Source organism: Erpetoichthys calabaricus, chromosome 17, assembly GCF_900747795.2.
Source record: "Erpetoichthys calabaricus chromosome 17, fErpCal1.3, whole genome shotgun sequence".
NCBI classification, from domain to species: domain Eukaryota; kingdom Metazoa; phylum Chordata; class Cladistia; order Polypteriformes; family Polypteridae; genus Erpetoichthys; species Erpetoichthys calabaricus.
The window spans coordinates 81442567-81468171 of record NC_041410.2 but is presented as its reverse complement, the minus strand read 5'-3'; the positions used below and the strand labels follow the sequence as shown (position 1 = coordinate 81468171).

General features: G+C 44.0%; 1 protein-coding gene across 1 annotated transcript in view; it reads left to right on the top strand.

The window, feature by feature from the left end:
• Window positions 1–1071: 1071 nt before the first annotated feature.
• Window positions 1072–25605, top strand: part of LOC114667806 (aminopeptidase N-like) — a 95064-nt gene continuing 70530 nt past the window's right edge. The window contains exons 1-4 of the mRNA XM_028823279.2: window positions 1072–1768; window positions 15982–16124; window positions 20928–21064; window positions 24883–25009. Coding sequence (XP_028679112.2) covers window positions 1137–1768; window positions 15982–16124; window positions 20928–21064; window positions 24883–25009 — 1039 coding nt within the window. The 5' untranslated portion in view covers window positions 1072–1136. The remainder of the gene's footprint in view (window positions 1769–15981; window positions 16125–20927; window positions 21065–24882; window positions 25010–25605) is intronic.

Below are 25605 nucleotides of genomic sequence, written 5' to 3'. Positions count from 1 at the left end.
TCGAGCTCCACATGCGCAAAGCATACAATTATTCAATAAACAATGATATATCGAGCACATCTGTCTCACCTAAAACTGTCCAAAATGTTTCCAGGGCAAGATCCAACCTGCGAACGCTGCAATCAAGTCCTAGCCTCACTCTGGTCACATATTTTGGGCCTGCGCCAAATTAACATAATTTTGAACCAAACTTTTTAAGTGCCTTTCAGACAGCCTTGGTGTCACAATCCCTCCTAACCCATTAACAGCTGTGTTTGGTGTTCTTCCAGATGGGCTTAAAGTGGAGAAGGACAAACAAACGGTGATTGCATTCACTACACTTTTGGCACGCAGATTTATTTTGCTAAACTGGAAGAATCCTAACTCTCCTCTTTTAAGTCAGAGGGAAACCGATGTTTTATACTATTTGAAATTGGAAAAAAATCATATATTCAGTTAGAGGATCTGTACAGAATTTTTTTAAAACCTGGCAGGATATAATCAATAAAATTTTAGAATAAGCTCTTAAAGCACCGAGGAAGTAATTACGTCCGCATTTCTTTTTCTTCTCCATTCATCTCTACAGGCCTATTAAACTCATCAATTTAGTTGTTTACAAGCCTTACCCCGTTAGCCATGCTCTCTCTCTCAGGGGGCAGGGGTCGACTTGTTTTTCAATCCTATTTTTTGTAAAAATTGATTTGTATGAATGATTACAATAAAATTAAAAAAAAAAAAAAAAAAGAGTTGAAGAGAGACACACAGGAACGACATGACATGGCCAGCCATTGAACTTGGGGGGGCCTTGAGCTGTGAGGCAGAACACGTAATCACTCCATCATCTTACTTCAGACGTTAATCTTATAAATTCACTGATCTAAAACAAGACCGTTCTTTGTCAAGCTAATCTGAATTGCACAGTGGGAAGTTGTTAATTAACCTTTTGATAAAGCATTCACCACAAACAGTGACTGTAGAGCACATTTTAAACAGCACTGGTTATTTTTTTCCCAAAGGGCCCTCTCTGACCTTAATACATTATCATTTATCTGAAAATAGAGCAAAGAAAATGAAACATCTATATGTACTAGGTATAAAGGTGAGAGCTCAGCATGAGGAGTTAGTCTGCCCTGTTCATCTCATGAAGGGACTTCAGGATGAAGCAAGGCTTTTACATTAGCAAGGCTTTGGCAGTGGTGTTTGTCTTCTTGGCAGTAATCGGTATAGTCATCATAATCTCATTGGCAGTTGTCTGCTCCGAGGAGAAAGCTAAGAATGTGGGCAATGCTGTCACCCCTATTCAGAGCATCAGACCCAGCACATCCACTACCTTGTGGACTACACCTTCTACTGCCATGATGAGCACCTCTCAACCAAAAAAAACATGGAATCACATCAGACTCCCCATGACTTTGATTCCGGAATTTTACAATGTGACACTTTGGCCAAGGCTTACCCAGCCCATCAATGGCATGTACATCTTCACCGGAAATTCTACCGTCAGGTTCACCTGTAAAGAAGCAACCAACTTGATCCTGATTCATTGCAACATGCTGAATTTGACTCTGTTTGATGGCCACCATGCAATCCTCACTGGTGGAGATGGAGCAAACCCGCCAGCCATCATAAACAGCTGGTGGGAGAAAGACACTCAGTATCTGGTGCTGCAGCTACAGGGAGAACTGCAAGCTGGGAAGTCCTACAGCCTCTTCACGGAGTTTACTGGGGAGCTGGCGGATGACCTGGCCGGCTTCTACCGCAGTGAGTACACGGAAGATGGAGAAAAGAGGTAAACTAATGTGAATGAATATAAAGGGAGGGAGAGCTACAAGATGAGGATGATTTATGATAACTTGACACAATCCAGACTGGCTCACCAGTCATCTATTTATGAACCTTGTAAGGTTTGAATTATTGGATTTGGAGCCTTTCCCAACAGCATTGGACACAAGTCAGGAACCAGCCTTACAGAGGACACCAGTCTGTTAGGGAGTAAACTCGCTTACACATCCATACTGACTCGAAAGAGCATTAAGTAAGGTTATAAAGCAACCAAGTAAACCGTTTATACATTTTATGAATTCAAAATTTCACACATGTTGGGCACAACTTGCAGTTGAAGTTCTATGTGGCTTTCTATTATAGTACTATCTATCTATCTATTTTCCAACCCGCTGGATCTGAACACAGGGGTCTGCTGGAGCCAATCCCAGCCAACACTGGGTGCAAGGCAGGAACCAATCCTGGGCAGGGCGTCAACCCACCGCAGGACAGACACACACACACCAAGCACACACTAGGGACAATTTAGAATCACCAATGTACCTAACCTGCATGTCTTTGGACTGTGGGAGAAAACCGGAGCACCCAGAGGAAACCCACGTAGACACAGGGAGAACATGTAAACTCCACACAGGGAGGACCCGGGGAGCAAACCCAGGTCTACTTACTGTGAGAAAGCAGCGCTACCACTGTGCCGCCCCTCTATCTATCTAATCTTTTCATTTTTATGAATTGTCATGCTAATTCCATTCCAATTCATGCCGTCATGTCAGAAAATGATTTTGGATAAAGCAAAACTGATCATTAGAATTGGGCTGATTACTGTGCTGTATGTCACAGCAACTAAGCTCTGCTTCTAAATTTCCTTCTCTTGAAGTTATTTATGATATATTTATATATGTATTTTACTAGCTATTCTACCTGTGTAAGTTGGGTTGAAATCGAACTAATCAACATAGCCCTCAGTGTTAACATTTGCAGTACAGGGTCTATTGCAATGTATTTTGTAATGCACGTTGTAATAAAATGCATTACATTTGTCATTCCAACAGGTGACACTTCACAAATATTTGCAGGAATAAAATGCATTACTACAGTTGTCTGTGATGCGCCATTTGTTGGAATGACAAATTCATTTTATTTCTACAAATCTTTGTGATATTCAATCTGTTGGAATGATAGAGACATAGCAATGGATATACAGACACTCGGACACTCATCCAAATGTTATCATTATTTGCTTGAAGAACATTGACATAACATCCCAAAGCACTTTTTTGTCACCAGGTCTGTGTTTTCGTCTGTCAGTGGACTGATGTCATTGAAATTTAGTACACTCAAGTTCAGTTTTTGGTTGAAATATTTTGAATAAAATGCACTATGCAATTATTTTTACATTTAAAGAATGCCCATTTAAAAAGCACTGTCTTTATCAGCTGATCATTTTACTCTTCAAATTGTGTTCAGAACAATTACTGATGAATACTTCGAAATCATTTCAGTTTTTATTGGTCTAGTACCTCCTTACTCACTTGCCTGAAAACCCTCACACATGACATACCATTCAACTCAGCCTGACGTTTAGTTATGCTAGACATCAAACCTTTTATTATTCCCAATATTTTTGTCCCTCTAGACACAACAAACCCTCATTTTAAGGTGATTTTTGTATTATGCTTTGTTTAGGAAATTACACCCATATGATAATATGTAACCAATAAGTGTCTTCAGCAAAAATGATCAGAAGGACTGACCCCAGAGGGCCATCCCCTAATGGGATATGAGGGGTCAGAGTTACTCCGTTTCACAAAAGCTAAAAACAAACTAGTGATTGGTAATATAGGCATGTGGAGTGTCATTTCCCTCTGAAGCGCCAAGGTCCATGTTCTGTCCAGCCCCTGCTTGATTGCCTTATTGACATAAGGAGTTGGATGGCATTAAATTTTCTAAATTTTAATGAGAACAAAACAGAAGTCATGCTATTTAGGCCCAATAGCACCAGCGGGACCCCCTGCGTCGACTTTTCCACTGTGGCTCAATTTGAGAAATCTATGATCACAAATTTAGGTGTAAAAATGGATTCCACTTTAAAACTTGATAGCCATGTGAACGCAGTGGTAAAATCTTGCTTTTTCCAGTTGAGGCGGCTGTCAAAAATCAAGCCTGTTTTGTCTAAGCGCAACCTTGAAACAGTGATACATGCTTTTATAACATCTTGTCTAGATTACTGCAATGCGCTTCTTTTTAGCCAGGCCTCCATGGCTCGCCTACAGCTGGTGCACAACGCTGCTGCTCAATTTTTAACTGGCACAAGAAAGCTTGAGCATGTTACCCCGATTTTGGCTTCCCTCCACTAGCTTCCGATTCATTTTTTAATCCATTTTAAGATCCTTGTATTTGTTTTTAAATCTTTTAATGGGTGTGCCCCTCTTTATTTGTCGGAACTGCTGCACCCTTACGTACCGTCTCAGTCTCTCAGGTCAGCAGACCAGATGATTTTTTTACGCGTTCCCAAGGCACGATGCGAACTCCGAGGTGATCGAGCTTTTTCAGTTTCAGCCCCAAAACTCTGGAATGATTTGCCGTTGCACGTTAATCAGGCTCCTTCGCTAGCTGCCTTTAAATCCTATTTAAAAACACATTTTTACTGTCTGGCTTTTAACCCTGTATAATATGTTGGCTATTTGTATACTTTTTATACTTTCTATTAAGAATCTCTTCAGTTCTTATGTGGTTATGTGTTGTTTGTCTTTGTACAGCACTTTGGTCAGCCTTGAGGTTGTTTAATTTATTTAATTTAAATAAATAAATTTTATGCTATTTTGAGGTTACTAATCATGAATATGATTATATTTTTGATATTTGATTACTGATTAGTGGTCCTAGGCCTATAAGAGCCAATCTGAGAAGGTTACAAATTTTAAATATAAGCATGCGGGGTATCAGTTCAGATTATATCAAGGTACTTTCCTAGGGTTCTGGCCCTATATGGACCACTATCAGAGGTGAGAATATTGGGGGGGACAAAAATAACGAGAATTTTTTTTCTGGAGGCTGGAAGGGCATTAGTTCCAGTGTTAGCCACTAGGTGCATGCACTAGGTTGCCCTCTGCATCATTTAGCCAAGCGGCATCCTTGAAGTTCTCAAGCGATTGTGTGCTGCAGTGCGAAGAAAACGACGGAGTTGTGGTGATCAGACAAGTGGCTTCTGCATCACGACAATGCTGCCACCCTCACAGCACTGAGTGTGCGACAGTTTCTCACCAAAAACAGGATGACAACGGATTCCCATCCACCCAACTCCCTGGACCCCGCACCCTGCGGTTTTTACTTATTTCCAAGAATGAGGAGGTGACCTTAAAGGAAAGCATTTCCAGGATGTAGAGGAGGTCAAGAAGCAAACGACGGAGGCACTGAAGGCTGTCGCTTTGCAAGAGTTTCAGAACAGTTTTGAACAATGGAAAAAAGAGGTGGGACAACCGTATTATGTCTCAGGGAGAGAAGTTTGAGGGTGATTACATTTTGGAAATGTTCTGAGAAGTGTACGATTTAAAAAAAAAAAAAATTCTCATTATTTTTGGGTCCTCCCTTGTATTTAGACTCAATAAATTTAAGACCAAATTTCAATATTTCAAATATTTGATACAAGTATTCTTCTTGCAGTGGGCTGGCGCCCTGCCCGGGGTTTGTTTCCTGTCTTGCACCCTGTGTTGGCTGGGATTGGCTCCAGCAGACCCCCGTGACCCTGTCGTTAGGATATAGCGGGTTGGATAATGGATGGATGGAAGTATTCTTCTTTACTATTGTAATGTGAAAAAGACACAGTCATAGGCAGGTCAGGGGGCCAACAGGAGGAGGAGGTTAGGAGCATGCACTGATACAGCACATTGCTGCACCCATCACATGACAAACCACCTCAGGATCCCAGATTAGGACCCAAGTGCAGCCATGTGACGGGTGACACCTCCTCACCACACTAGATCAAATGGAATGGAACAGTGGGAGGTTTTGTATGGTGGCTGGAGTGCCAATCCTGCCACCAACCCCCAGGGTTTTCCTGCAGGTTGGAGGGCCTACATGCAGGGCTGGATGCAGATTAACGTCATACTCAGGACGAAGCAATTGCAGATTAAGGGCCCTGCTCAAGGTCACCCCATTTCATATCAACAGACACAGGAAAATGAAGAAAAGAAAAAAAAAAGTGGCTCTGGTTAGCTTCATTCTCCCACGAGATCTTATGGCTGTCGCTGGTCAAGGTCTGATGCCTGGCTCCCTTGTTATCTGTTTTTTTTATAGCACTGGTGCAGGAAGGGGAGGGGTGTTCCTGGGGGCATGGGGCGGAGCTACACTCTTCCTTCAGCAACATTTAGATGGTACTGAGAAAAGAGATGATACTGCTAGCGCCAGCACCCCCTCTCATCCTGGGGTGGAACTGCTTACCTCACCAGAGCCAGGAAGGTGATCCCCAGGCACACATGCATGACCTCAAGAAGTAAATGAATTAGATTATTATGAACACCCTGAGGGTGAACTAAACGCTAATTCAGACTTTCCGCCTTCAAAGAGGTTATTTCAACTTACATATTGTCTTCGTTTATATGTCTGATAGCTGCTTCTGTCACCAAAACTCATCCCTAATACAAATTGTTGGAATTGAGCACACAGCTAGCAACTTACCATCATGTCAGCTGCTTACTTCACATACGTTTCAACTCTCCATCGAGTATGTCTTTCAGATTATTATGTTTAAGAAACATGAATTAAATTAGCCATGGACACACCACATCCAACAGCTATGAGAACAAATGATGAGTCTCGAGTTGGCGTCTGCTGGGTGTCAAAACTGCTTCAGCTACTCCAAACCTATATGGGCTCAGCATTTAATTACATGATATTATAAAATGATGTTAAAAACATGAATTTTATTTACTCGTCTGAAATATGTAATTATATTTGATTATCACTGTTATTTCTGAATATGACTTATTGTTACAAAACAAGTTTTAATATCTATGTTGACATAAATAAAAAAATGAAAAATGCTTACCTAAGAACCAATTCAATGTTACACCATTCTTACGTTTTCTGTCATGCTATTGTTGTGCATTTCCCAGGAGAGGAGCTCAGAGTAAAACTAAAGGTAGCTCAGCGATTTCTCTTTGGCGTCTGCATGTCCTCTTCATGTTCATGTTGGATTTGTTCTGCTGTCCACGCATATGCTGTTAGGTGGATTGACAACTGTGAATAAGAGTATCTGTAAGTGGGCTCTACAATGACCTGGCATGCCATCCAGGGTTGTCTTCTGCCATGTGTTTGTCGCTGCTGGACCCAAATTTAGTGCTCTCTGGCCCACTACTGGAGAAGTGAATTCAGAAAAATGGGAAAATAAATGAATGAATGGGATTATCGCATGATTCTTCATCCAGGATGCAATTTAAGAAATGAAAGTACCACAATAAGAGGTGTCCCAAGTAAAGTTAGAAGTTTTGTTTAAAGCTGAAGCTTTCAGACCTTTTTTAAAAAACATTTGGGTGGGTTATTGGAATAATTTAGCTAACCAAACGAGCTCTATGGACTGGATAGATAGATAGATAGATAGATAGATAGATAGATAGATAGATAGATAGATAGATAGATAGATAGATAGATACTGTATTAATCCCAAGGGGAAATTCACATATGCCAGCAGCAGCATACTGATAAAAACAATATTAAATTAAAGAGTGATAACAATTCAGGTATACAGACAGACAATAACTTTGTATAATGTTAACGTTTACCCCTCCGGATGGAATTGAAGAGTCACATAATGTGGGGGAGGAACGATCTCCTCAGTCTGTCAGTGGAGCAGGACATTGACAGCAGTCTGTCGCTGAAGCTGCTCCTCTGTCTGGAGATGATACTGTTCAGTGGATGCAGTGGATTCTCCATGATTGACAGGAGTCTGCTCAGCGCCCGTTACTATGCCACGGATGTCAGACTGTTCAGCTCCGTGCCTACAGTAGAGCCTGCCTTCCTCACCAGTTTGTCCAGGCGTGAAGCGTCCCTCTTCTTTATGCTGTCTCCCCAGCACACTACTGCGTGGAAGAGGGCGCTTGCCACAACTGTCTGATAGAACATCTGCAGCATCTTATTGCAGATGTTGAAGGACGCCATTCTTCTAAGGAAGTATAGTCGGCTCTGTCCTCTCTTGCACAGAGCATCAGTATTGGCAGTCCAGTCCAATTTATCATCCAGCTGCACTCCCAGATATTTATAGGTCTGCACCATCTGCACACAGTCACCTCTGATGATCACGGGGTCCATGAGGGGCCTGGGCCTCCTAAAATCCACCACCATCTCCTTGGTTTTGTTGGTGTTCAGGTGTAGCTGGTTTGAGTCACACCATTTAACAAAGTCCTTGATTAGGTTCCTATACTCCTTCTCCTGCCCACTCCTGATGCAGCCCACGATAGCAGTGTCGTCAGCGAACTTTTGCATGTGGCAGGACTCCAAGTTGTATTGGAAGTCTGATGTATAACAGGACCGGAGTAAGTACAGTCCCCTGCGGCACTCCTGTGCTGCTGACCACAATGTCAGACCTGCAGTTCCTGAGACGCACATACTGAGGTCTATCTGTAAGATAATTCACGATCCATGCCATCAGGTATGAATCTACTCCCATCCCTGTCAGCTTGTCCCTAAGGAGCAGAGGTTGGATTGTGTTGAAGGTGCTAGAGAAGTCCAGAAACATAACTCTTACAGCACCACTGCCTCTGTCCAAGTGGGAGAGGGATCGGTGTAGCATATAGATGATGGCATCCTCTGCTCCCACCTTCTCCTGATATGCAAACTGCAGAGGGTCGAGGGCGTGGCGGACCTGTGGCCTCAGGTGGTGAAGCAGCAGCCGCTCCATGGCCTTCATCACATGTGACGTCAGAGCGACAGGCCAGAAGTCATTCAGCTCACCAGGACATGATACCTTTGGGACTGGGGAGATACAAGATGTTTTCCAAAGCCTCGGGACTCTCCCCTGTTCCAGGCTCAGGTTGAAGATGCGCTGTAGAGGACTCCCCAGCTCCAGCGCACAGACCTTCAGCAGTCGTGGCGATATCCATCTGGACCCGCTGCTTTGCTGGCACAGAGTCTCCTCAGCTCCCTGCTTACCTGAGCTGCTGTAATTGTGGTTGGGGGAAAACTCTCTCCTATGTTGGTATCAGCAGAAGGATGGGTGGAGGGTGCAGTACTCCGAGGTGAGAGTAGGTTAGGGTGGTCAAACCTTTTAAAAAAGTTGTTCATCTGGTTTGCTCTCTCCACATCTCTCTCGATGGTGGCACCCCGCTTTGAGCTGCAGCCAGTGATGATCTTCATCCCATCCCACACTTCCTTCATGCTGTTATTCTGCAACTTCTGCTCCAGCTTCCTCCTGTACTGCTCCTTCGCCGCCCTGAGCTGGACTTGGAGTTCCTTCTGCACGCGCTTGAGCTCATGCTGATCACCGCCTTTAAAAGCCCATTAAAAGGCTTTTAATGGTCCATCGTCTTCTGTTCTTCGGTAGGAAACCATTGCATAATGATAGATAAATAAGTAGAAATGGGACAAGACTGAGCAGCTACAATACTGATTGTTCACAAACAATCACAGCTCCTTCAATAGCAAATGCTTCAGATTTTAGAGATAAAATAGCCAGAGCCTTGAAAAGGTTAACATGGCAACCTGCAATCATGATACCACCTCAGAACAAAGTGTGTCTCCATCTGGCTTGGGCTTTTGACTTTTCCTTCTTTTCTTTGTGTGATGCCAAAGTGGCCCAAATGTCTTATCACAGAGAATGGCCAACACAGAAGACATGATGTGGAAAGTCACTTTAAGAATAAGTGAATGAATAATGGCCTGAAGGATGTTCATGCTAGGCTAATGCACAGTGTGTTCCTTGCACTGACTTACAAGTCCATGGCAGTCTAATCAACAGGTAGCTCTAATAGAACTCCAGTCTCATTAGTGAATGAGACCTTTGACTCCTGTGGGATTGTGGTTCAGTGTTCACAACATCACAGCCCTCATGTATTCAGCATTTATTTCAATGTATGTCCAGAACTTTTATACACACAAATTACTGATATTCTGTATGGACTGCACAATAAATGTTTCTTTATGTTGTGAATGCCATGGAGGACAAACGAGCATACCAGCTGGACGGTAACATGGCTCCTACCAAGATGGAAGGTGCCAGGAATGGATGAGTAGAAGCTGGAGGCCAGGAGCAGTTCCATCCCCCATACATTAGAGCAGGCATGTCAAACTCACTACCATTGGTGGGCTGCTTCGACTGGCATACGTGCGTCAGCGGGCCGCACTGTAACAAATACTATTATACAAAGTTACTGTAGCTTTCTTTCCAATACTGAAAAGTTTAAAGAAAAGCAATTTATTTCCATACAATCTCCGTACAACAGCGTACAATTAAGAGTCTTAGTCTCTTAGCTAGGTCCTTATATTACTATATTATTTTCATTACTTATATAGGAGTCTTACAGTGTGAGATTTATTTCTTTTGTCCCGACACTTGGTATCTCTTGTTAGTAACCAGTAAGTCAATATCAGGCTTAAAATCTTGTGCAGCTGTAACTTTTATGAGGGATGAAAGGTGCTTGACGGAAGTCTTGAGTGATGTGGGGTTTTGGTAGCTTTCATTAACGAAAACAATTGCTCATAAAGGTAAGTGCTTCTGCACATAGGCAATACTCTCGATGCCAACTTAAGGATCTGTACATACGAGGGTGGCAGGTAAGCATACAAGCCTGGCACACCAACTTTGTTGTATTTTGCCATCAGAATAGAATCTGACTGCAGTTCAATCAATTCCATTTGGATATTCTCAGGCGCATTCTCAACGTTGTAAGAGTATGGTGACGTAAACAGCAGAAAGTCCTGTTCGTGTGAACTGAAATCACGAAATCGCTCACTGAATTCATCCATCCATCCATTTTCCAACCCGCTGAATCCGAATACAGGGTCACGGGGGTCTGCTGGAGCCAATCCCAGCCAACACAGGGCACAAGGCAGGAACCAATCCCGGGCAGGGTGCCAACCCACCGCAGGACACACACAAACACACCCACACACCAAGCACACACTAGGGACAATTTAGAATCAGCAATCCACTTAACCTGCATTTCTTTGGACTGTGGGAGGAAACTGGAGCGCCCGGAGGAAACCCACGCAGACACGGGGAGAACATGCAAACTCCACGCAGGGTGGACCCGGGAAGCGAACCCAGGTCTCCTAACTGCGAGGCAGCAGCGCTACCACTGCGCCACCGTGCCGCCCTACACTGAATTCATTGCTCAGTAATTCAAATTGGAAAACAAATCCTCCAAAAATCTAATTTTACTTTACTAAGTTTACTTCAAAGCTTATATTGTAAAATAAGCCGTTATGCAAAAAGCCCCCTGACCTACACTAATTTTACAAACTCAAAATCACAAAAATTTGTTAATAAATCACCAACTTCTCGCGTCTACTTCAGATCTTCAGCTGTAGTCTGCACTAACTGTTCGTTACAATACTAGCACAAAATTACATAAAACTAGAGCAAAAAAACGTGAAAATATGCGAGCTATTACTACACGTGATGGTCAGTTCTGCCCAGTGGCCAGTCTCAGCAGCCCAGCCAGTAGCGGCTCTAGGCTCGTGGCGGCCCTGGGCAGAGAAAGAATCGGTGTACCTTCGCCCATCCGTTGCGGACACTGCATAGCCGCCTTGTGCTCATGACAAATTTCTATATGCTCGTGTCCATAACTTGAAAACCAAGTGGCGGCCCATGATATTCTCATTATGGCAGAACGTTATACTACTACATATAGCTTACTGCTCTGACTCAATCGATATTAGTAAATACAGCATACTAATTAACAAGAAACACAATGTCGTCAGCTGTGTCGTTATTTTCTCTTTCTGTTTTACATTCAATATATATTGGTGTGGCGGCCCTGTGCAGGTGCACAGTTTGCACATGCCTAAGGCTACCCCCTGCTGCAGCCTAGCACTTCAGTTGCGACATCGTGGCTCATTAACTTTGGTCAAGGCTCGTTGCTATACTAGCAGATGACGTTTCCGGTACCATAATGCCATGGGAAAACGGACTTTTGTCAGAAGGCAGAGGTAAGAAAAGTCAATAAATAACACTGAAGATGCAGAATGATTCAATCACAAACGGTAGTAATCATTTTGTACAAGATTAGTGCTAACTAGGATCTGTCATGCGGGCTGCACAGATTTCTGTTGCGGGCCGCATGCGGCTCAGGGGCCACGTGTTTGACATGTCTGCATTAGAGGGCAGTGGTCTGTTGGAGGCGTCTCAGCATGGACGCCCACAGGAGTTCAATGGAAGTGGAGTCCAGAAGTGCAGCCTGTTGGGGTCCCTGGGTGCATGCAACAAAGGGGTGCTATCGGGGGAGGACTGCCCTAGTTTGCAAACAACCAGGAAGTGCTCCCCGTAAATAATAATGGCGGGTCACGGGAAGCCACTCCAGATCCAGCATAAAGGAGCCTGACACTCAACTGGAGGTGGATGGAGAGGAAAAAGTTGAATGGTTTTGTGTGATCATTTGTTGTGTACATAACAGAAAGTGCTTGGTGGATTAAAAATCCACAGCTAAGGCACAATATTACACTGAATTAATCAATGAAAATGTTCACAGACCTAAAATAGTATTCAGCACAATTATCTCCATCTTAAATCCTCCTGCTGCTACTGCTGCTGTTGCCTTTTTGTCCTACTACTGAAACCTGTGAGAAGTTTTGAATTTCTTCATTGATAAAGTTAACAAACATAAAATCTAGCATTTCACCCCCAGACGCAGATCCCTTAGAGACGCGTCATCCAATCAGCTGCCTCCAGAAATTTCAGCCAGTGCCGTCTGCCCAGCTCTCTGACGTGGTCTCACAAATGAATGCCACTTACTGCCCCTTAGACATCATACCTTCACATCTTTTTAAGGAAGTTTGTATTACCATCTGCCCCCTTATTTTGACTATAATTAATAGCTCATTAATCAGAGGTGTCATACCTTCAAGTTTTAAACATGCAATTGTGCAACTTCTATTAAAGAAACCTAGTCTAGACCCCAACGACCATAAAAACCATAAAAAATCTCCAAGCTACCATTTATTTCCAAAATATTGGAAAAAGTTGTATGCTCCCAGATCTCCTCCTCCTTGATCAAGTTTAAATAGCATTTTTGACAAATTCCAGTCTGGCTTTAGAGCCCCGCATAGCACAAAATCTTCTCTGCTGAAGGTACAGAATGACATTCTTCTCACTGTCGATTCTGCTTCATGTGCAGTTTTAGCCCTGCTTGATCTCAGCGCTGCTTTTGATACCATGATATTCTTTTAAAACGCTTGGAGGCGGAAGTTGGTTTACAGGGCCAAGTGTTAAAATGGTTTACCTCCTACCTGTGAGAAAGAAGCTTCTCTGTCAGAACAGGCAACTGTTCTTCATCCTCCACTCCCATTAAATGTGGTTTGATTTTAGAGCCTCTTTTATTCTCACATGCTACCCCTTGACTGTTTTCTATCATTGTTACACAGATGACACTCAGTTACAGCTGATAGTGCCTCCTCTCTGAAGAACCTTTTTAATTGCTTCGATCACAGGTGTCAAACTCCAGTCCTGGAGGGCCGGAGTGGCTGCAGGTTTTCATTCTAACCCTTTTCCTAATCAGTGACCAGTTTTCACTGCTAATTCACTTTTTTTCCCCTTTATTTTAACAGCCATGTTAGAAGGATTCAGTTCTCTGAATTGATTCGTTTCCTCATTAAATGACAGCCAAATAGAAATGAGATATGAAACGAGCCAACAGATGACCAGCTTAAACTGGGGCTTCAAACTCCAACAAGTTTCTTTAATGAGAAGCCGATGCTTGCTTGCTGTTAATTAAACCCGTTATTTAATTCCACGGCTTGTTGCTGCTCTCATTATGCAACAGCAGACATTTCAAAAACTGTTGATTTTCTGTTTTTTTATAAGAACGTCGTCAAAGTTTTTTGAGATATTAACCTTACTGAGACCATCACCTTTCTTTATTTTCAGATATTGTGTGATGTGGCGGCTTGTTTTGTCTCATTATTGTTTGGCTGGTAATTAAGGAAAAAAACTAAAGGGCCTGAGTCAAGTTAATTAAAAGAAGTAATTAGCAGCAAAAATTGGTCACTAATTAAGAAGATGGTTAGAATGAAAACCTGCAGCCACTGCGGCCCTCCAGGACTGGAGTTCGACACCCCTGGTAGATGATATTAAATGCTGGATGGCAAGGAACTTCCTTCAACTAAATGAAAACAAAACTGAAGTAATTATATTTACCCCGCCAAACTCTGTCACTAGCCTGTGCAGCACATTTGGTCCACTACCTGTAAATCTGCATAATGAGGTTAAACACCTTGGTGTGTTTTTGGATGCTTCATTGAATTTTAATAAGTCAGCAATGTTGTAAAGGGTAGCTTTTATCATCTTAGAACTATAGCTAAGTTAAAGGCGATTTTATATCATAAGAACTTAGAAATAGTTATCCATGCTTTTATTACCTCTTGGCTTGACTACTGTAATTTCCTGTATATAGGGCTGTCCCGTTCCACACTTTCTAGACTTCAGATGATTCAGAAAGCAGCTGCTGGACTTTTAACTGGAATAAAGACAAGACAACATGTCACTCCTGTTCTAGCTCATTTGCACTGGTTACCTGTTTAAAAATTGTGCTATTTGTTTTTAAAGCTCTTAATGGATTAGCCCCTCAGTACACTTCAGATGTGTTATTTCTGTATTCAGCCCTCTGGTCACTTAGGTCATCTTCACAGCAGCTCCTCTCAGTTCCTCATTCACGTCACAAAACCAAAAGGGATCGGGCTTTCTCTGTAGCTGCTCCCAGACATTGGAATAGTCTTCCACTCAACATTAAGTCCTGCCGTACTACTGATGAGTTTAAAGCTAAATTAAAGACCCACCTTTTTTTTCTCTTGCTTTCATTTCAGTTTGAGGTTCTCCTAGGACTTTTGTTAGTCCACTAATAAAATCTCATTTTAATAACTCTTACCCTCTTCTTCTTAATCTGCTGTTTGTTGTATTACATTTAGTTTAATTTTAATTTAGTTTTTATTTTCTTACGTTTTTATGTATGTTTTCAGGTTATTTTATTTACAAGTAACCCCGCGATTCGCCAGCGAATCGGAAATCCTAGAATGGAAATCAGTTTCTGTTCCGTCCGATATGTGGATGGATGACATATCATGGAGGGCATGTGCGTCTGGGGAAATGTAATTTAATCCAATAAGCATATCTGTACTAAAGCGGTTTCATTTTGTGGAGACGTGAGTCTGTTGCCTTCGCTGACACCGACTGCTTGAACAGGTTGTGTTGTTTGGGGGCCACCTACTGACTCTGGGAAGCCGCTGCGTCTGACTGTGGGGCGAGCGCCACAGCGCAATACGCGCCTCGGTAGGAAGCCGCTGCATGAAGACATATCATGGAAGGTATATGCGGTGGTGTGGGCGGTCGCGTCCGGGTGGCTGTACAACCTGGCGTGCACGCTTTACCCTAGGTGTAGTTCACAGGTCGTAGTCTCGTTTCTGTGTTTTCTTTGGTTTGAGCCGTGACTCCTTTCGCAAGCGCGTTGTAGGCACGCGCGTTGTCACAGGGGTTTCCGTACTGTAATACAACCTTCGAATCCTCTCGTTTCTTTTTTTGCTCTGTGGCGGGCGGCAGTGCGCGTGCGCCTCGATGTGCCCAGCGCCCTGCGTCCATATCCGGTTTACAACCTTCGGTTAGTAAGATGGATATTTCTCATATTATACTATGTGATTTGATTTATAAAGTTTTGCTATGTATGTAGTATTTGTTATTTAATTCTTTTAGACTAGAAAGTACTTTAGGTCAGCACCTGTTGTTTTTAAATGTGCTATATAAATAAATGACGTGACTATTTAAACCAGTGACTGTGCTGGGCATTATTATGTCTGGCATTTTGGGGCTTGGTGATGCCCCCTACTGGTTACATTATGTATTTTCTGATATTTTTGTATCTTTACATTTGAATTATATGTTTTTGCTGCATGTATTTTTACTTTTTAAACTAAGTGTACTTTCCTTTCTGTGGGATTTGTAGATGGAAGTGTTCTTTACAAGAATACAATGAACCGAAGGAAAGGTGTCACCTGAGCCTTCATGACTCTGGTATTTTTCAGAATTATTGCAACCACCCAGATGCAACCTACAGATGCAAGGAAAGCGTTTCCCTGTTTTGATGAACCAGCCTTGAAAGCCCGGTTCTCGTTCACAGTCATCCATGAGCCTCAGTTCCTCGCCTTGTCTAACAGTCCTTTGGCAGGTAAAAATCCAAGGTTTTAGTGTATTTGAAAACCTTGATGACTAACTTACATTTATAGTAGTGAACTGATTAAAAACTAATGTTATTAACATATTGTGACTCAAGAGATCAATCCTATTTTTCTGCATTTCATAAGTGCATCACATATCCATCCATCCATCCATCCATTGTCTCCCACTTATCCGAGGTCGGGTCGCGGGGGCAGCAGCTTGAGCAGAGATGCCCAGACTTCCCTCTCCCCGGCCACTTCTTCTAGCTCTTCCGGGAGAATCCCAAGGCGTTCCCAGGCCAGTCGAGAGACATAGTCCCTCCAACGTGTCCTGGGTCTTCCCTGGGGCCTCCTCCCGGTTGGACGTGCCCGGAACACCTCACCAGGGAGGCGTCCAGGAGGCATCCTGATCAGATGCCCGAGCCACCTCATCTGACTCCTCTCGATGCGGAGGAGCAGCGGCTCTACTCTGAGCCCCTCCCGGATGACTGAGCTTCTCACCTTATCTTTAAGGGAAAGCCCAGACACCCTGCGGAGGAAACTCATTTCATCCGCTTGTATTCGCGATCTCGTTCTTTCGGTCACTACCCATAGTTCATGACCATAGGTGAGGGTAGGAACATAGATTGACTGGTAAATTGAGAGCTTCGCCTTGCGGCTCAGCTCCTTTTTCACCACGACAGACCGATGCAGCGCCCGCATTACTGCGGATGCCGCACCGATCCGTCTGTCGATCTCACGCTCCATTCTTCCCTCACTCGTGAACAAGATCCCGAGATACTTGAACTCCTCCACTTGAAGCAGGATCTCGCTACCAACCCTGAGAGGGCACTCCACCCTTTTCCGGCTGAGGACCATGGTCTCGGATTTGGAGGTGCTGATTCTCATTCCAGCCGCTTCACACTCGGCTGCGAACCGATCCAGAGAGAGCTGAAGATCACGGCCTGATGAAGCGAACAGGACAACATCATCTGCAAAAAGCAGTGACCCAATCCTGAGCCCACCAAACCGGACCCCCTCAATGCCCTGGCTGCGCCTAGAAATTCTGTCCATAAAAGTTATGAACAGAATCGGTGACAAAGGGCAGCCCTGGCGGAGTCCAACTCTCACTGGAAACGGGTTCGACTTACTGCCGGCAATGCGGACCAAGCTCTGGCACCGATCGTACAGGGACCGAACAGCCCTTATCAGGGGGGCCGGTACCCCATACTCTCTGAGTACCCCCCACAGGATTCCCCGAGGGACACGGTCGAATGCCTTTTCTAAGTCCACAAAACACATGTAGACTGGTTGGGCAAACTCCCATGCACCCTCCAGGACCCTGCTAAGGGTATAGAGCTGGTCCACTGTTCCGCGACCAGGACGAAAACCACACTGTTCCTCCTGAATCCGAGGCTCGACTATCTGACGGACCCTCCTCTCCAGGACCCCTGAATAGACTTTTCCAGGGAGGCTGAGGAGTGTGATCCCTCTGTAGCTGGAACACACCCTCCGGTCCCCCTTCTTAAAGAGGGGGACCACCACCCCAGTCTGCCAATCCAGAGGCACTGTCCCTGATGTCCATGCGATGTTGCAGAGGCGTGTCAACCAAGACAGTCCTACAACATCCAGAGCCTTGAGGAACTCCGGGCGTATCTCATCCACCCCTGGGGCCCTGCCACCAAGGAGTTTTTTGACCACCTCGGTGACCTCAGTCCCAGAGATGGGGGAGCCCACCTCTGAGTCCCCAGGCTCTGCTTCCTCATTGGAAGGCATGTTAATGGGATTGAGGAGGTCTTCGAAGTACTCCCCCCACCGACCCACAACGTCCCGAGTCGAGGTCAGCAGCGCACCATCCCCACCATATACAGTGTTGACACTGCACTGCTTCCCCTTCCTGAGACGCCGGATGGTGGACCAGAATCTCTTCGAAGCCGTCCGAAAGTCATTCTCCATGGCCTCCCCAAACTCCTCCCACGCCCGAGTTTTTGCCTCAGCAACCACCAAAGCCGCATTCCGCTTGGCCTGCCGGTACCTATCAGCTGCCTCCAGGGTCCCACAGGACAAAAGGGTCCTGTAGGACTCTTTCTTCAGCTTGACGGCATTCTTCACCACCGGTGTCCACCAACGGGTTCGGGGATTGCCGCCACGACAGGCACCGACCACCTTACGGCCACAGCTCCGGTCAGCCGCCTCAACAATAGAGGCACGGAACATGGCCCATTCGGACTCGATGTCCCCCACCTCCCTCGGGACATGGTCGAAGTTCTGCCGGAGGTGGGAGTTGAAGCTACTTCTGACAGGGGGCTCTGCCAGATGTTCCCAGCAGACCCTCACAACACGTTTGGGCCTACCACGCCTGACCGGCATCCTCCCCCACCATCGAAGCCAACTCACCACCAGGTGGTAATCAGTTGACAGCTCCGCCCCTCTCTTCACCCGAGTGTCCAAGACATGTGGCCGCAAGTCAGACGACATGACCACAAAGTCGATCATCGAACTGAGGCCTAGGGTGTCCTGGTGCCAAGTGCACATATGAACACCCCTATGCTTGAACATGGTGTTCGTTATGGACAATCCGTGACGAGCACAGAAGTCCAATAACAAAACACCGCTCGGGTTCAGATCGGGGGGGCCATTCCTCCCAATCACGCCCTTCCAGGTCTCACTGTCATTGCCCACGTGAGCATTGAAGTCTCCCAGCAGAACGAGGGAGTCCCCAGAAGGTATGCCCTCTAGCACCCCCCTCCAGGGACTCCAAAAAGGGTGGGTACTCCGAACTGCTGTTCGGTGCATACGCACAAACAACAGTTAGGACCCGTCCCCCCACCCGAAGGCGAAGGGAGGCTACCCTCTCGTCCACCGGGGTAAACCCCAATGTACAGGCTCCAAGTCGGGGGGCAATAAGTATACCCACACCCGCTCGGCGCCTCTCACCGGGGGCAACTCCAGAGTGGTACAGAGTCCAGCCCCTCTCAAGGAGATTGGTTCCAGAGTCCAAGCTGTGCGTCGAGGTGAGCCCGACTATATCTAGCCGGAACCTCTCAACTTCGCACACTAGCTCAGGCTCCTTCCCCTTCAGAGAGGTGACATTCCACGTCCCAAGAGCCAGCTTCTGTAGCCGAGGATCGGACCGCCAAGGTCCCCGCCTTCGGCCACCACCCAACTCACACTGCACCCGACCTCCTTGGCCCCTCCCATAGGTGGTGAGCCCATGGGAAGGGGGACCCACGTTGCCTCTTCGGGCTGTGCCCGGCCGAGCCCCATGGGTGCAGGCCCGGCCACCAGGCGCTCGCCATTGAGCCCCACCTCCAGGCCTGGCTCCAGAGTGGGGCCCCGGTGACCCGCGTCTGGGCAAGGGAAAACGGCGTCCAAAGTTTTCATTCATCATAGAAGGTTTGAACTGCTCTTTGTCTCATCCCTCACCTAGGACCAGTTTGCCTTGGGTGGCCCTACCAGGGGCATAAAGCCCCGGACAACAGAGCTCCTAAGATCATTGGGACACGCAAACCCCGACACCACGATAAGGTGGCGGTTAAAGGAGGGGGTGCATCACATAAACAAACCTAATCTGTCTTTTGTTCCACACCTCCTCTGCCATCAACACTGGGTGTTTTCTTTCTGTCACTCCACATCAGTGAGTGACATGGCCACGCCCATCACAATACATTTGGCCACGCCTTCTGCATACTGATGAGATCTGGCCACGCCCCCTCACCGCTAGGCCACTACAGTTACCTGGCAGTCACTTGAGGCCTGTTCATCTTAACTGTTGGGATTTATAAGCAGACGTCTCACCTTTCTCACCTTACTCAGTCTCTGACTTTTGTATTTCTTTCTTGATTTTTCTGTAGTCTTTATGTACATCATTCTTCCCCTTTTAGCTAAAGGTTTTCTTAATAAATTTTACATAAATTCACTTTTTCATACTTGAATATTTTTGACTACATTCTCAGACCAAATGAGTTTCATGACCACATCAACTTGTCCTTGTCAGCTTCATATTTTAAAGTCATTCTTTAACAGTGCTGTCTCCCGTAACATATCTAAGTTCCCAGTCTTCTGCTCAAATGGCAGTTAACTATGACTTCACAGCAGTGCTCCCCCATGAAGGTACTGCTCCCTTAAATTCTACCCATTTTGGGGTTATAGTAAATTAGAGCCTTTTTAGCAGGTTTTGATACAAGGCATGGATGATCCATGGATCAGTTGTCACTCCACAACAGGACACATGAACTCTTTGAATTTAGAGCTACTAACTCGGGTTTCCTCCCACATCCCAAGGATGTGTGTGCGCATATCATAAAGAAACAAGTTACGTATCATCCATATTCCTAACAAGCAGTGCCAAACACAATTGTGTAAACTCTTGAAGATAACACATCTGACTCATGAAGTCACCATTTTGTCCTGTGATGCTGCAGGGAGCATTCAAGATTTCTGCATTTTGGGAGGAGCAGCTCTGACATGAAGGTCTTTAGCTGCATGCTTTGACTTTTCTTTGCAGCCTCTAATCAAAAGTTTTGTAGGAGGTTTTCTTAATGGTTTTCAGATAGATAGATAGATAGATAGATAGATAGATAGATAGATAGATAGATAGATAGATAGATAGATAGATAGATAGATAGATAGATAGATAGATAGATAGATATGAAAGGCAATATATGATAGATAGATAGATAGATAGATAGATAGATAGATAGATAGATAGATAGATAGATAGATAGATAGATAGATAGATAGATAGATAGATAGATAGATAGATAGATAGATAGATATTAATGTGGTCACTTGTTAAAGTTTTTGAACTTTCTGTACCTCATTCTTTCCAACAGAAACAAAGGAGCTCATCATAGAAGGCATTACATGGACCGTCAGTAAATTTGAAGAAACAGAAATCATGTCCACCTACCTCACGGCGTTCATAGTCTGTGACTTTGCTAGCATAGAAGTTGTGGAGGAGAATATTTTGGTAATTTTCATTAATTTGATTCCCCCGTCTGGTTCCTTGTTTGCTGAAATGTTTCATGTTGTAGATGGCACTGGCCTAACTGTTGTACCCAGTCCAGGACACCCAGTTTCTCCATTTGTGTTCTTTGAAAGCTTTGACCTTGTTAAAATTGAAATATTCACTACCCCACCACTACTCACTCGCACAAAGTAAGTGATGCAGTAGACAAGGCATTCATTTAGATGTTTTGTTAATGCAGACTTCAAATTCCTAACAAAAATAACTGAAGAAAGCCCAAAACAAATTTGTGATGGCTTCATCATTGTTTCCTTCAATAGAACATGTGGAAGTTGTGGCAGTGGCAAAGAGTGGCACTCTTTGTAGTGCTTCAGCAATCCACACTGCCCCTTTGTGTGCCTTCTTTTACAAGTTTGTCTTTCAAAAACCCACCAGTCAAGCAAAACTAAATTTTTCAAAAATCATATAGTAATTCAACTAAACATCCATTTACTTTTTCTCCATTAGTTATCAGTAGAAAGGTTGTCATCTTCTCCTCTCCTATAACAAATGACACCTTCCAACATACGTATAAAACTTGTAACCTCCTACATTGTCTAGAAAGTTCTTCTTACCTCTACAACAATCTCTCTTTCTGTCTTTGAGTCTCTGTATGTTCACACATTTTGATCCCAAGCCAAAATCTTAAGCTCTTTTTGGTTGACTTTTATTACTAGACTCAGAAGTGTAGCTACCCAAGTTGGTAAAATATTTGTTCAAAATTGCTATTGTGACAGTTAGTATAGAACCAGAGGAAAACAGCAAGAATTGTCATTGAACCAACCTGGTAGCCCCATCTAATTATTTGTAAGCAAAAAGAATGTGAATTTATGTGAATTTCCCCTTGGGATTAATAAAATATCTATCTATCTATCTATCTATCTATCTATCTATCTATCTATCTATCTATCTATCTATCTATCTATCTATCTATCTATCTATCTATCTATCTATCTATCTATCTATCTATCTATCTATCTATCTATCTATCTATCTATCTATCTATCAAAATGGTTCACAGTGACCATAAAAATAGCCCACACAGAGTTCTCTGTCCTGAGTTTTAGCTGTCAGATCTTGCACAAGAGCTTGTTTGGTCATAAATGAGACACCACCTTCTGGGGCCATCCCTTTTATGCTGCCCTGACCAGAAAGGGGAGGAGCCTGCTCTAGGAGTCACAGACTGGCATGGTTGCCCTCATCGGGTGTCTCCTCTGAGCTGGGGAGGAAAGACAAGACACCATTAGTGAAGCGCCCCTTCTTATCCCGGAGTGGTATCGCTTACCTCAGTTGAGCACAAAGGATGGTCTTCAGTCACACATGCACGACACTGTGTGTTTCGTGTAGGTGATTGTTTTGTTAATCAGTCATTGTTAATAAAGGCACATTAAAATAACAGTGTACTTCAAAATTTAGCACATACTCCTCGTGCAGTTCTGCCTAGTCGTTTGCACACTTCAGTGATTCTCATAAAATGAAACATGACTAATCGTTTTTAGTTAAACATTCAAACACAATTATTAGCTAATCATGCCATAACTATCTATAATTATGTGTTCTGCAAGTCTTTATTTTAGAGTATTGTAAACTTTTAATCTACTGCAAGGAGACCTACATCTCATTTTCATTACTTTAATGTACAGTTAGCATTTTTCTCTGTTTAAATATCTAATTGTTCTCCATTTAGTAAATGTTTGGACTTTTTTAAGTTTCACTACCAGTTGCTCACAAACTTTGACCGCTCCCGCATCCGTCATTTTTTTACATCTGCATCTTTGAAGTACTGAACAAGACCCACAAAACTAATGCCAGGTACAAAATCTTAGAGGTGAAAGTCTTGCACCTTTAAGGCTTCACCACATTTGTCACAGCTCAGACAGTTCAGTTCTTTTCCATCTTAAGGCTAAAAACCAATGAAGATCTGGTCCAAATGTTTGACTTCCTCCTCTTCTTTATTGTGCTTAATTTGATGGTTCTCTGTGCATTTTTTCAATACACCTTGAACATTTGACACTTGGAAATGACACCATATTTATAGCAACATGATTTTTACTGCCGGTTTTATTGAACCTTCTAGGCAATTTTTCAACTTGCATTTAGCCTTCAATCTCAGTTGTTCACATGAGAGTTTAAAGGAAATGTTCTACTGTATCTCCAGGTCCCAAGGATCCCCAGTGTTAGTGCACACCCTTAATTAGTGTACTTTAAACTTAGAGTAGAGGGTTACAAGGCGTCAACAGGCTCAGCGGTGAATCCCTGACATTCAGTGCTCATATCATTACTATGCCCCATCATTTTTAATCACATCTTGCTTTTGCAAAACTTTTGCAAAACTTGTCACAAAACATTACAATACAATTTATTTTTATATAGCCCAAAATCACACAATAAGTGCTGCAATGGGTTTTAACAGGCCCTGCCTTTTGACGGCCCCCCAGTCTTGACTCTCTAACAAGACAAGGAAAAACTCCCAATAAACCCTAGTAAGAATAAAATGGAAGAAACCTTGGGAAAGGCAGTTCAAAGAGAGACCCCTTTCCAGGTAGATTGGGCATGCAGTGGGTATCAAGAAAAAGGGGTAAATACAATACAATACACTGTGTACATGCCCAGCAGGGACGCCCCTACTGCACCTGTTCCGGGGGAGCTACCATGGACAGCTCAATACCTCCCCCGGGACACTTGGTGGCAGCCTCCCTGGCAGACGATGATTCCCCAACTGGGCGCATGGCTCCATGGGAGATGGAGTCCTCCACAGCCTGGTTGGGGGCTCGGATGGCCGCCAGGTTGGAGCTGCATGGACATTGCAGCCCGGCTGGTCAATTCCTCAGCCCCACCCGGAAATGCAATTAGGCCCAGGTGATTAAGCACCTGAAATACTTCCGGTGGGGTATTAAAAAGGCCAGCCACCACCACTCGAGAGAGCCAGAGTCGGGAGGAGGAGGACTAAGCCTGAGGAGGAGTGGTGGTGCTGCCAGAAGGATTGTTGCTGTGGTGAATTGTGCTTGTGTGGGACTGTGTATTGCCTGTGGGTCACGGGGAAGACGTGCGCCCACGGGTGAAGAAAATAAAGAAGTGTGTGTTTAAGACATACGGTGTCTGTCTGTCTGTCTGTGCCTGGGGCCTGGTCTTTTACAACACACAACAGAACACAAGTAATCCTCAATACAATATAATATTGTATTAGAGATATGCAATAGAAATCTTACAAGTTCAGAGCAAAATTTGACAATAGATGATATCACATAATACGATTTGGATTTAAGAGTGCTCGAGACATCGGCCATCAAGCTGCCTCCCCCTATTGGCCATTCCAGAGCTGAGACAGCACAGGGCCAGCCAATCCGATGAAAGGACCCCTCTACCCAATGATCCCTGTGATCCTCCATTAGAAATGACTTTCCCTTAGGTAAGCAAAACAACTTGGCGGTAGGGCAGTGGCACCAAGTGCCACATTTGAGTACCGAGAAGACAATATGTTCTCCATAGAAAATGATCAGCCTTTGGATAACATTCACCTGTAAGCGGTGAATATGTATTTCAACAAATAAAAATGAACAAAGCAGGTCTTAGCAGTAAAGATTTTAGGTTTGTTCCAGCTTTACACCAAAGAGATGGGGGCTTTCATTTCTGGGTCACTAGCCTACCCATTCCATTTAAGCAGATATTTGATTATAGGTATTCAACTGATTTTGGCTCCATGACATTGCTTTATATCGCGTGATAGTTTTTAACACACCAGACAGTGAGGTTAACAAAAGTGCCCAACTTTTCCATTTCAGGTTCGCATTTGGGCTCGCAAGGAAGCAATTTATAAAGGACATGGAAACTACTCTTTAAAGACTGCAGCATCAATCCTGAAGTACCTCGAAGCTTATTATAACATCTCATACCCACTACCAAAGTCAGGTGAGTACTATCAAACAAAAAGGAATACTTGTGAACTTAAACAAAGTCCATTTTAGCCTCATATTAAGTTCAATTCAGTTTATTTTTGTGTAGCACTCTTCACCGAGTGCAGGCTCAGAGTGCTGTAACAAGTTCACAGGTAAAACACAATTTCAAACTTTAAAAATTACTTATTACATAATATATAAACACAGATACAGATTTGTTTAAACACAAAAAACAAAGCAGTTCCAAACTGGTTAATATAAATGGAACCTAATAATATGTGTCCATTAGCATAGTTGTTGAGCTATGGCCTGCTGGAATCTTTAGTAGGCTGACATCTTGAAATCTTAATGTGCACTCTGGTTTGGAGGCATGCTGTTGCATGTTCAAGAAAGTAAGCAGGGCCTTGGCCATTTAAGGCTTTTTAAGTGAGAAGGAGGATGTTGATATCATCTCTAAGCTTATCTGGAAGCCTTTGCAAAGAAGTAAGAGCAGGAGTGATGTAGTCATACTTCTAGTTCTTGTAATCATTCTTGTAACCTTTGAACTGACCAAATCCTGCATTAGCAATGATTTCAATAAGGCATTAAAGTACATTAGAATATTAGAAC